This window comes from Gymnoscopelus braueri (genome assembly GCF_963280865.1).
Source record: "Gymnoscopelus braueri genome assembly, chromosome: 10".
In the NCBI taxonomy this organism is placed as follows: Eukaryota; Metazoa; Chordata; class Actinopteri; order Myctophiformes; family Myctophidae; genus Gymnoscopelus; species Gymnoscopelus braueri.
Window position 1 is genome coordinate 19,617,023 of NC_137611.1, and position 13,561 is coordinate 19,630,583.

The 13,561-nt window shown below is 38.8% G+C and overlaps 2 protein-coding genes and 1 long non-coding RNA gene across 4 annotated transcripts in view; all 3 read right to left on the reverse strand.

The window, feature by feature from the left end:
• Positions 1-930: 930 nt before the first annotated feature.
• Positions 931-2,296, reverse strand: LOC308093966 (uncharacterized protein; the record flags this gene model as incomplete). Its single annotated transcript, XM_080440383.1, has 2 exons — positions 931-1,064; positions 1,402-2,296. 2 exons carry the CDS (start codon positions 2,294-2,296, stop codon positions 931-933), a joined length of 1,029 nt encoding a protein of 342 aa, XP_080296509.1.
• A 2,193-nt stretch (positions 2,297-4,489) lies between these two features.
• Positions 4,490-13,561, reverse strand: part of LOC308093086 (SH2 domain-containing protein 1A-like) — a gene marked incomplete at its 5' end in the record, with an annotated part of 11,448 nt that continues 2,376 nt past the window's right edge. The window contains 2 exons of one of the 2 annotated variants that reach the window (XM_080439297.1): positions 4,490-5,099; positions 5,362-5,500. In XM_080439297.1, the coding sequence (XP_080295423.1) occupies positions 5,077-5,099; positions 5,362-5,500 (162 nt within the window). In that variant the 3' untranslated portion in view covers positions 4,490-5,076. Of the gene's footprint in view, positions 5,100-5,361; positions 5,501-12,551 lie in introns of those variants that run through there. The other variant, XM_080439296.1, reaches the window with a different exon arrangement.
• LOC308093087 lies at positions 7,331-9,936 on the reverse strand. The gene is made up of 4 exons (XR_013933847.1): positions 9,791-9,936; positions 7,830-8,231; positions 7,604-7,644; positions 7,331-7,490 (listed from the first exon to the last, which is right to left on the reverse strand). It is a non-coding gene; the product is annotated as an uncharacterized lncRNA (long non-coding RNA).

The window sequence follows — 13,561 nt, forward strand, 5'->3', positions numbered from 1 at the left end:
TTGAATATGCTACATATTATAATAGTTGTGTTGAAGGGTATGCTGAATGGTTAGGTACTGCGTGCAAACCTGGGGAAGGTGTTCAGTTTGAGAGACAAGTTGAGATTTAAGCATCACTATATTAAAACGGGTTGTACCAAAGTATTTGGAAAACGTTCTGAAGTAATGTAAAGTATACATGATTTGAACATGCTTCGACATGTGAGGCCTAATATTTCTACAATTGCTACAAAACCTGTGGCTAGCCAGTCCTTATGGGCATAAACAAGGTCTGATAATGATGAAGGCCTACCGTGCATGTTAAAAAACATGTAGGATATATTACTTCAGACCTTTTTCCAGGTAATTTTTTAAAAAACATTTTCGTGGGAAAATAGCCAATTTAACATTGAGGTGCCCACAATATTTAGGTGCCCACTCTTCCTGTATGTTCACACAAACGTAGTACTGTACTTAAGTAGCCTACACTTTTGAGGATTTTTTACTTTACTGGAGTATTTACAAATTTCAATACTTTTACTTCTACTCCACTACATCTCAGAGGCAAATATTGTTCTTTTACTCCATTACAATTATTTGAAAACTTGAGTTACTAGTTACTTTGTAGATTTTGATTACTATTACAAAACACACTAAATATACATTTAAATGAGTATGACTAAAACTAAAACTTTTTTCCATATATAAAAGTCTTTGGTCATGAAGGGAACAATTTAAATTAAAAAATACACAAGAACAAAAAAAAATACACATAATAGATCCCATGATCCCCTAAACCTTAATGTATGCTATAGCAGTGGCTCTCAAAGTGGGGTCCAGGGACTCTCAGGGTTCTTTTAGGGGTTCTAAATTGACCCTTACGTAACTCTGACAGCATACAAATGGAACCAAATGGTCCCTTATGAGTCCATTTGGTTCACATGTGTCTCTTCATGTGAAGGGCCAGGTGGTCAGATCTGGAGATGGCACGCTCACACAGGTGACACTGGAAGGGATGGTGGCCAGTGTGTGCTTGCGGAAATGACGGGTCAGTTCGTCGGAGCGAGCGAACTTATTTTTGTTTTCTAATTTATGTTTTCTTTTTTTTTTTCATGAAATTCGTTTGAAAAATCTTAGATTTTTTAAATTTACGTTTTGACATTGTGACCCATAAAAATGTGTCCGCGACCCCACAAATGGGTCCCGACCCACTGTTTGGGAAGCATTGCGTTAAACTACAGCACATACACACCGTTATGATTCATGCGTAATTGCGCGCCTTTGTCGTTGAATAATGTCCAAGAAGACTATCATATAGATGTATTTGATCGAGTCTGACTTAAAGGTCAAATACATCTATGATAGTCTTGATCCAAGGCTAGTCCATAGATATCTTTGGTCTTGATTGTGAATGGTTCTTACCGGTGTGAGTTTGGTGATCTGCCTTCAGATGGGAGCTCTTGGTGTACGTCTTGCCGCAGCCGGCGAACGTGCAGGTGTGCGTGGCGGTGTGCTTCCTCGGCCAGGTGCGCCGGCCTCTAGGCTTGGACTCCAGCAGCTTGAGGGGAGATGACGGCGGTGTGAGCATCACTCTCTGCGCGCCTGCAGACTGCATGCCGAGAACATGATCCTCGTACATGGAGCCGAAGGGATGCGAACCCCCTTGGTTATAAGGCAGCTGAGGGTGATGGTGTGGGTACGCCGCTGAAGGATGATGATGATACTTCTGCGGGAAGCTCATGGAGTGGCACATCAGTGCTTGGCACTGGCAGTCCGAGGTGGTCCCCTGGTGGTCCCCTGGGCTGAGTGGCGGGGTCATACTGCTGGCCGCCCGCGGGGAGATGGCCATCATGCAGGACACGTTCCTGCTCTGAGGCGCCATGCCCAGAACGGGGCCGTAACTGTCCATGTTTGGCTCAACTTTGATGTTGTCGATGTTAATAATATTGTCCTGTCTGGGAGGAAACGGCACCGTGTTGATGTAAAATCTTCTCTGAATGGCTGTGTTGTTGTTGTTGTTGCTGCGCGTAATGCCATAGTTGCTGTACGGTGGAGGCGCTGAGCGGTGGTCGTTTGATGGGTAGTGTGGCACTTGGTTCCCCGTGGTGCTGGTGGTGTACAGGTGCGCATCAGCAGAGCCCATATATTCCGTACCGACTCCGATGGGTGCCACACAACACGGACAGTCCGTGCCAGTCGTGTTGGCGAGAATAAAATCCAGATCCAAGTAATTACTCAGATCCTCGTCGTCCTTTCTGTGGTGATTGTGCATGTTATGTACCATCTCAACCATGGAGCAGCTGCTCGGCTTCTCCATCTCACCTTTCCACCTCTGGAAGAAACAAGGGAGAATGTTAGACATGATGTTGCTACTGTCACAGAGGTGCATGGAAACTAAATGTGCACACAGGCATGTATTCTTTCTTTCTTTTTCTTACAATTTCCCAAGTTTTTTCTCTTTGGTTTGAGAACGTCGAAAGCTCTTTAAAAGCGAGTCCTGCATCCGCTCTGGTTCAGTGTGCTCTGTGACTGTGTGTGTCTCCGTGAACTCCAGTCCCGGCAAGTTGGCAACCAGCCATTTCTTTATATACAGTATGCAGGAGAAAAAAAAGCCCAAACCCCTAACGTCATGGGACCGGATACCTACGCCTACGTACTGCAACTGCTAAAGGTGCCACCCACGCCGTTTTAAGCTGCAGTACCATAAATGGCCAGCATGTCCCTTTGGCTTCAACGAAACCACTGGGTTGGGCTTGCCGAGATACCAATGCCTCAGAGCCGAAGGAGGCGTCTACCTTTATATGTCTATGAGAGATACTATGCACTTGACTGGCCGGTCAGAGAGGGGGCGGATTGTTGTCTGACGTCATTCACGGGACAGATACAAAACACACTCCGCCAAAAAGCACACACTTCAGAGAAGTAGAAACACTTTATGACAGGACCTTTACACACACAGATCTGACACAGGGTTTCAAACTATTACCCGACGTGTTAAAGTAGCAAGAGGAGTGAGTGCTGTTACTGGGGAGTTACTTTACAAATGTTTCAAATTGTGTCAAGATTTCGTTTTTTTTTAAATAGCAGATCTAGAAGCTGTGAGCTTGTAGATCTGCTATTTTCAAATAGCTGATGTATAAAATAGATTTAAAGTGGTTCAACTGAATTTGATGCTATTAACCAATTCTTCTGGGGACCCCCTGGAACCACCTCAAGGACCCCTGGGGTCCTCGGACCCCATTTTGAGAACTACAAGTATAATTTTGAGGGACTTATAATATAGCCTACTTGAGCATTTAATTTTGTATAAATATATATATAACTTAAACTTCTACTCCACTACATGATGCAAATATTGTACTTTTCACCCCACTACAATTATTTGAAAACTTTAGTTAAAAGTTCATTTACAGATTTAGAGAATTATTACCAAAAAAAGCATGTTAGCCCTATTTTATACTTCAGCTATTTGGCTCATAATGTATCGTGATGTGACATTGTAAGCTTGTAGATCAGCTTTTCTTTGACAATAATAAAAATTCGGCACAATTTGTGAAATGGGACATTCTGCTTAATGAGAACCTTTACGCTTGGTACTGTACGTAATACGTATATTGTGATATAGGTACTAATTTTACTCAAGTAAAATTTCTAATACACGACTTTTACTTTGTTTTTGCTTGCTCTACAAACTTCATCCTTTTTTATGAACTAACAACCTTCTGTTTACAAAACACATATGGCATATCTCATGCACCACAGAGGCATGGGAGATATTGGTGACACCTACTGTAACTATGTGTCAGTAGGCCAACTTGTTTTTATTACACATAAATGACTGACATTTACATGTAGCAGCCATCATGCTTCGTTGTTTATGAAAATTGGAACAAAACATTTAAGACTAATTTCTTATCACTTATGAATAATGAGGTGTACAACATTTATATTTACAGCAGACTGGTCACCCTTGGTAATAAATGAAATTATACTTAAGGATATTAAACTTAATGCTTAACCACTTAAACCCTGTATACTCATTTGGCCGGGGTCCCCCAAGGATCTATACTTGGTTCCCTCCTTTTGTCCTTCTCTTTGCCAAAAATAGTCAATCTATTTTCGCCAAATGTTCATCCCAGAATAGGGATGCTAGGGTTCATGATGTGTTTAAGACAAAGATACATACATATTTGCACAGGGCCCACTACTTGATAAAGTGCCCAGTTCTCTTGCATTCCCTGGGTGAACATTATGATAACTCAGTCAATCATAGGCAAAGAGTTGGCTATCAGCGGCACACAGATCAGAGATCAAATAGACACAACTGTGACACCTAGTGGACAAAATACAGAAATGCCAAACAATTAAGTCTCTATAATGTATTCATGCTTGAGCTTGAAAAAACAAATAATACACAAGCCAAATTAACATAACTTATACACAATATATTTCATATGACATATTCCCTTGGTAAAACCATACTGTGATACAAAAAAGGTATAAAATACAGTGTATAATTGTATAACCTAACATTACTTTTAATTCATTAATTGTATGCACTTGACAAAACAAAACTAATCGTTTTCGTGGTTCTCAAAGCAAAGGGGTTAGGGACTCCCAGGGGTCCTTGTGGGGGTTCCAGGGTGTCCCCAGCACAATTAGTTAATATAGCATCATAAATCACTTTCTAAACCTATTTTATACTTCGGATATCAAAACATATCTACAAGCTCACAGTGTCATGAGCTTGTAGATCGCTTATGAAAAAGTGTATGACTGAAATAACCTTGATTTTTTTAACACAAATCTTCTCTTATCTGGCACAACATATTTTCAGATGGGAGTCTACGGTCTGGGAGTATTTAACATTAAAATGTTTGAGAACCACTGCATAAGACAATTATGCTCCACCAGAATAGAACCAAAATTAGTATTATTATATCACATGCATGGACAGAATTTTCTTTTGTGAACTATCATGTGTTCTACAGCTGAGTTGAGTTGAACCATCATACCGGAATATCATTACAGCCCTATCCTGAAGTATTCCAAAGCCATTGTTTCTTTGTGGAGATAGAACGCCATGACATGTTGCATTCACATCTCCATGTAGACATGCTCTGTTGAAGACACCATCAAAACTGAATTAGAATGTTAAATCAACTTGAATTTAACACCTCAATATCTCCTTCTCTGTGTGCTGTGTACACACACAAATAAATATGAATTGAATACATATGTGATACATATTTTAGTGTTAGGGCAGAACTTATGAAGTGATTTGTCAATGGCACATCCATAGAAGTTGTGTGTGTGTGTGTGTGTGTGTGTGTGTGTGTGTGTGTGTGTGTGTGTGTGTGTGTGAGAGAGTAAACGAGATACCTTGTCCTCGGTTGTTGTCTCTTGTTTTGTTGAGAGGGTGACTGAGCGGGACTGTATTGACATCAAATGCTCCACCTCTGTAGCTCTCTATCAGTCTCTCCAAAGTCCTAAAACACTCCAGTCTCTCTCCTGAAACCAACTACTGTATGCACGTGCACGTGCACGTAATCACCGTCCACATAAACAGATCCTATCCTACACCCTTGTGGCCGGAGTGTGCTAAATGTCCCCATGCAAGTAGTTAATACTCCCAAAAACAATAAATGTAGGTCTATCTAGTTTCGGCATTTTCTTAGACCTTCTATTCAACAATGCCCGTAATTCTCCTGTAATTCACCAGTGGTAATGCAATTAAAATGCTTCAAATAAGGTAAATAGGCAATTAGGGTTAAAGTTCATCCATGGACGTCCACAAAATGACCTTGCAGTTGTACACCCCATATGCATGCTCAACCTGGGGGTAGAATCTCTACCTCTTTGGAATTGTAGTGTTTTAGTACTGAATGGAGTACTTTTACAATAGAATATTTAAAAAGGGATGGAACACAGTGATATAGAAAAAAAAATCAATTTATGATCACATAGTAAATGGGGCTTTGAGACTAGGGATCAGCCTTAATTAAGTGGCCATCATAAATCAGAGACACCCAAAGAAAATATGCACCTAAAATAAAATAAATAACTATATGCTGGAGACCATGAACGATAGAACCCAGATTCTACACTAGAAATTATGAAAATAATCATCTTGGATTACGGCATAAATCTCATATACCAATCATATCAGCCTACAGCCTCACTGAGGCCTTCAGGCTGAACCGCTGAAGTGTATCTAAAGTGTAAATCCAATAGATGTCCCTTTGGCATATTGTTCTTTCTATATCTCCCCTCTTGTTGTGTTCAATGCCCTGGAATCGTAGAGAAATGTGAACATTAATTGAAATGACGGGCAACACAGGATAGTTCACATCCTTACATCTGAAAGAGCTCATGTGCTCACTAATACTTTGTTTCAGAATGTGTGCATTTATTCTAAGGAAAACGAATATCATCACATGGGTATTTTTATGAATAAATAACATTTTGCGTGCTGCATCGTCATAAGCTACAGCTGCTTCAAACCTCTAACAGGAAAACCGTTGCCCTATCTTGGTTTTCCCATGTGTTGTGGCACCAGACAAAATTGCCACATGAACAATTCCCACCTTGTTGCATAAGTCGACCTCTTCTGCAAAGAGGGAATGATCCATAACCACTTACTTAAACCCTATATACTTGTACATCAAACAGCGAAAAAAAATCTTCATCTATTTTCGCAGAATGTTCTTCTATCATGACTAGGGATTTAGACTATTATACCCCCTGCCCCACCCCAAATACTACTGTACAGTGGTATTAGCCTATATGTTGATACATAAATATACACAATAAAAATATATTAAAGGGATAGTTCATCGATTAGTCACTCCATGGAGATTTGAATTCATGGATATGTTTTTGTCGCATTCCTAAGCCAATAAGGTAGGCAGCGGTTCCGGTAGGAGACACAAAGGAGACTCTTTGCGTCTCCTACTGGAACCACTGCTGGTCATCTTTAAATTCAAATTATTGGTTTAGGAATGCGACAAACACAAACAAAATATCCATGAATTCAAGTCTCCATGGGGTGCGTAATTGATAGAAAGTCATTTTAGGGGTGAACTATCTCTTGAATGTACCGTACATATATAAAATCGAAAATGAAATTGGAGACTGCCACGAATATTCAGAAATTATAATTTTTATTGGCATCCCTAATCATGACATTCCCAGAATTCGGACCGTTCATGTGGTTAAAATGGTTGGCTAATGCTGGGTCAGAGGTCAAAATAGGTCAGAATGGTGTTCTTGAGGATATAGGCCTGAGGGGTCACTTTGATCTTTTTTGATCAGAGCGCCTCATCAATACAATATAAAAAATAAAACTCTGTTAAAAAATGTATGGTTTATTCGTTGTAGCAGCTTTAACTGGCTTGGGGTGGATGGACGTTGATAGAGGGTCATCTTCATAGGCCTATTTGTAGACTTTTCCCTGGATGTAGTCTTGAGGGTCCCGCTTGTATGTCCTGTCTTGGTTTCTAGAGAACATCCTGTAAAATTGGAAACATAATTCAGTTTGGAAAAAGCAGCACTGGGACTATTGTCTGCGTTGTATGACTATGGCTAAAGTCACTACCAAGGCGCTATTACTATGGTTCATCACCTTTAGTATTCCTCCAGTTTCTTGGGTAGGAGTAGCTAAGCCTTAAGAGAAAAGAAAATCAGGGTTAGTGTGTGTTGGCTCAAGTAATCTACTTTCAACAACACAGACCCCAAATTTCCAACAACAAACATTCGTGAGAGCTTATTACACATTTACAACAAAAAGATCTATTACTTGAAGCTGCTTACGAGGTTAGAATGGCTGTAAATGTAGTAGGTTGTTATACCTGTACCAAGGTGCCGGTTAGGAGCTAGGTTAAAATCATTAGTGGCTTGAATAGGAGAACCAGCTGCATCAAAATAACTTGTGGTTGGGTCAGTTGAAGACGTGGTTTGAGGGTTGTACCATGGCATTGTCTTCAGCTCAGGAAGCACATCTGTTAGTTTTGCATCTTGTAGCAGCAGCAGGAATGCCCTGCAAGTTGTCTCCCCCTTGAAAAGCATTTTGTCCACAAGTTCAGTGGCTGCCTCGAATGGGCGAGAGATGCTTTTCAAGTTGGCATACTCAAAGGGCACCAGTAGCTTTTTTTCAAATACACACTGGCTGACGAAGGTAATGTTTGGCATTAGAATGTGTTGAAGATCTGTCTTGTTCCGTGTGATCATGTTCTTAGCTGCCATGCTGATCCCTGGAAGAGAAGAAGGGATGACATTAATTTCTCATGAGAAATTTCCCCCATGTAGTAAGAGTTATCAAATATAGTATATTAGATTGACATGGTTTATTATTCTCATATCCCTCCTTAACCCCTCCTTTAACATTGAGGTGCCCACAATGTTTAGGTGCCCACTCTTCCTGTATGTTTACACAAACAGTCATTTAGATAGTTGTAACTAACAGTATTGTAAAGTAACTATGTATATTTACTCAAGTACTGTACTCAAGTAGCCTATACACTTTTGAGGAATTTTTCAATACTTATACTTCTACTCCACTACATCTCAGAGGCAAATATTGTACTTTTACTCCACTATACAATTATTTGAAAACTTGAGTTACTTATACTTTGTAGATTTTGATTACTATTACAAAACACACTATATATATTATATATATATAGGCTACATATAGGGCTGAAGTGGTTAGTGACGACTATACCACTTCAGCCTAGATATATTTCTGCCATTTGAAAAGAGCAGATCTACAAGCTCACAATGCATTGCGAGGCAATGCTGTGAGCTTGTAGATCGTCTATTTTCAAAGCATTTTTTACACATTTTGAACTTGTGAAATGGGACATTCTGGTCCATAGCCTTGAAGAACTCCTTCAAGGCTATGGACCAGAGCTACACAATGAGTAATTTTACTTTTGGTAGGCCTACATTAAAGGTAGGGTAAGTGATCATTTTTGGTTAAAACAAAAAGTATTTTGTTAAAAGGTTAAAATACTATATTCTGATAGTAATCATTGCTATAGTGTTTTTTCAGTAACAGATGTCTCCCTGTCTCTCCAGCTCTTTAATAAACAGGAAATACATTTTTCGATGAAAATCTCAGCCAATCAGGAGAAAGTACATTTTTTTTAAGCTTAATTTGTATAGTGTTCCAGTTCCAATTTTGTCTGCTCATTTCTTAGTGTCATCACTTCCATAAAATTGGAAATGAAACTGAAACTGAAACGAAAATGCATTTTCTGGGTGGAGAGACAAGGAGACTCCTAATACTGAACAAACACTCTATAGCAATGAGTACTATCAGAATATAGAGCTATTTAACACTTATTTTAACCAAAGCAAATCACTTACCCTACCTTTAAGTATAGTTTGATGCCAATACTTTTGTACTTTTATTTTTTTGTACATTTTGAATACGGGACTTGTAAGTTGTAACAGAGTATATCTATCTACATTGCAGTATTGATAATTTTACTTAAGTAAAACATGTGAACTTCTTCCATCACTGGTAACTAATATTTACACCTGATATACTAACAGACCAATGGTACTGAAGGCTTGGTTTTGGAAATGATCGCCTTCTCGCCATGGTTCATTGAACAATCAGCTGAGTTGTATCCATACAACTTGTATGGAGACAATTTTACGCGGGCGGGTCGTTCTTTCATGATATCGGCACAAAACTCCAGGCAGCGCCTTTGTCTCTATAGTTTAACTTAAAAATGTCCCTCCCTCGAGCATTCACTCCAATGCTTACAATCGTAAAATACCGACGAGAAATAAATATTCCTACCTGATTTAGGTTTGACGGGGCTCTATCGGGGCTTACATTGAGTTATATCCTGTGATTCCTGTCCTCCTGGTTGCTGACTGTGGTGGTGGTTAGCCTCGGTCCCAGCCTCACTTATCTGCGAAAAGAAGAGCCTGGTCACGACCTAAAGCAGCGAGTGTCTAGGAAGTCCTGAGTGGACAGGATTTCCGTTTCCCCCGGAAACGATATTTTTGACCAATCACAACACTTGTTTCTTTCACGGAGAATGTTAACAGATTTGTAAAGCATCAACGTCATTTCCTTGGGCGGTACTTCCGCCAAATTCAACCATTTCCGGTTGTCAACTTCCTAGACAACCAACATCCCAGGTCTTGCCCAGCGTGGGTGGTGGTGGGCAGTGGGCAGTGTGGCGGTAGTCGGTGTTGCCAGCTTTTGTGAAAGAAATAAGCAACCAGGTCTAGGGAAAACAAGCCAAAAAGAAGCAACCTGCACAGGCCACATGCACTTTACACCTAAATGCATCAGCTATTTGAAATAGCCGGTCTACAAGCTTGTAGCTTGCACTAAAATGTGGAATATTTTTTTTAAACATTCTAACAACACAAATGCTCCCTGGCACTGTGCCAGGGAGCATTTCTTTTAAATAAAATATTTGAGAACCACTGGTTTTAATAAGTATTTTTTTCTGGAAGCAAGTCTAAATAAGCAACTGCACTTTAGAAACAAGCCCAAAAAACGCAACCCGTAACTACCAATATTTACAAGCAACTTTACAGAAAAAGAAGCATAAAGTCGCTTGTAATAAACGGACATGGCAACCCTGGTGGTGGTAGTAAATAGTCGACTAACTTTTCTTCTTCTGGGTTATCACTCACAACCCAAAGGAAAGGTGTAAGTACCGCCGCCCACTGAACCGGCGTGTATATCGTTGTTTTTTATTGTCTTCTCGATTAATACTCACTTTCAAAACTGCCCTAAAGATACACCTTCAGGAGGCTGCAATTCTAAAATGGCCCCTGTCCAAGTCTTAACCTACCCCAAGTCCTAATCTATCCCCCTACCCCCCCATTTCTCCTTCTTCTCTTGTACATATTTTTCACTCTTCATACCAGTAACCTGTAAACTGATTGTATGACATTATGTATAGTAGTGTGTATATCTGTCTGTCTCTTATATGTATCATGATTTGTGTGCATGGGGATCTCATCTTAAACAAGCTTAGTGCTTAATGAGACTCCCAGTTTAGTAGACCTTGTATTGTGAATTTGTACTTCCATGTACTGCCATTCTCATGTCTTACTAAATAAAGTACATCAATCAATCAATCAAAAACCTGACCTGAACATGACCCCAATGCATCCACAGTAGAGTGTCGCTTTCTAGATCACGTATTCTGGTCAAACATGAACCAAATGACAACCACTATGACGTATGTTAGACCTCAACAGCCCCTTCAAAAGACCACTGATGATAGGCTGTCTGTGAGCTTCCTCAGTCTTTCCTCCAGGTGTAGGCCTGTATGCTCTCTGACAGAAACAAAGACTTTATAGTCTGAGGTTTGTTTGAACTTGTCTGCTATATGAGAGCACTGTGGTGTAAAGTAACTTAGTACAATTACTGTCTGTAGGCCTGTGGTTCTCAAACCTTTTCTTGGACCCCCAAATTAATATGTAGGCCTATTTGTCCACGGACCCCCATCAGAAAATATGTTGTACCAGGAGGGACCTCCATACAAGATGTTGTTAAAAATATATATTTAAAAAATATTACAAATGTTTCACATTGTGTCAAGATTTAGTTTTTTTTAAATAGCAGTTCTAGAAGCGGTGAGCTTGTAGATCAAATAGCTGATGTATAAAATAGGTCTAAAGTGGTTCAACTTAATTTGAAGCCATTAACCAATTTTTCTGGGGACCCCCTGGAACCACCTCAAGGGACCCCTGGGGTCCTCAGACCCCACTTTGCTGTAGGCCTACAAGTATAATTTTGAGGGACTTTGAATATAGCCTACTTGAGTATTTCATTTTTTTATATATATATATATATATATATATATATATATATATATATATATATATATATATATATATATATATATATATATATATATATATATATATATATATATATATATATATATATATATATATATATATTATACACACACTTCTACTCCACTACATCTTTTAGAGGCAAATATTGTACGTTTTACCCAACTACAATTATTTGAAAACTTTAGTTAAAAGTTAATTTACAGATTTAGAGAATTATAAAAAGAAAAAAGCATGTTAGCCCTATTTTATACTTCAGCTATTTGGCTCATAATGTATCGTGATGTGACATTGTAAGCTTGTAGATCAGCTTTTCTTTGACAATAATAAAAATTCTGCACAATTTCTGAAATGGGACATTCTGCTTAATGAGAACCTTTACGCTTGGTACTGTACGTAATACGTATATTGTGATATTGGTACTACTTTTACTCAAGTAAATTTTTTTATACATGACTTTTACTTTGTTTTTGCTTGCTCTACAAAGTACACCACAGAGGCATGGGAGATATTGGTGACACCTACTGTAACTATGTGTCAGTAGGCCAACTTGTTTTTATTACACATAAATGACTGACATTTACATGTAGCAGCCATCATGCTTCGTTGTATATGAAAATTGGAACAAAACATTTAAGACTAATTTCTTATCACTTATGAATAATGAGGTGCATTAGCACTCGAGTGTACAACATTTATATTTACAGCAGACTGGTCAGTGGTCACCCTTGGTAATAAATGAAATTATACTTAAGGATATTAAACTTAATGCTTAACCACTAAAACCCTGTATATTTAGTTGGCCGGGGTCCCCCAAGGATCTATACTTGGTTCCCTCCTTTTGTCCTTCTCTTTGCCAAAAATAGTCAATCTATTTTCGCCAAATGTTCATCCCAGAATAGGGATGCTAGGGTTCATGATGTGCTTAAGACAAAGATACATACATATTTGCACAGGGCCCACTTGATAAAGTGCCCAGTTCTCTTGCATTCCCTGGGTGAACATTATGATGATAACACAGTCAATCATAGGCAAAGAGTTGGCTATCAGCAGCACACAGATCAGAGATCAAATAGACACAACTGTGACACATAGTGGACAAAATACAGAAATGCCAAACAATTAAGTATCTATAATGTATTCATGCTTGAGCTTGAAAAAACAAATAATACACAAGCTGCAAGCAAAATGAACATCAACAATCAACAACTTATACACAATATATTTCATATGACATACTCCCTTTGTAAAACCATACTTGTAAAAACCAACTATATAACCATACATACAAAAAAAACTTTGGAAACCGTTTGTCTTCAGATACAGGTCATCAATTTGGCGCTTAAATGCATAATTCTTAGAGACTCAAAATGATAAATGCATGTCAAGTTGTTCACCTGTCCACGTGTGTGTCCTGAAGTAGGCGTGTAACTGTATTTTCATACAGTGTATAATTGTATAACCTAACATTACTTTTAATTCATTAATTGTATGCACTTGACAAAACAAAACTAATAGTTTTTAGGGACTCCCAGGGGTCCTTGTGGGGGTTCCAGGGTGTCCCCAGTTAATATAGCATCATAAATCACTTTCTAACCCTATTTTATACTTCGGATATAAAAAAATATCTACAAGATCACAGTGTCATGCGTTATGAGCTTGTAGATCGCTTATGAAAAACGTATAACTGAAATAATTTTGATTTTTTTAAACAAAAATCTTCTCTTATGGGGGTCTCTGG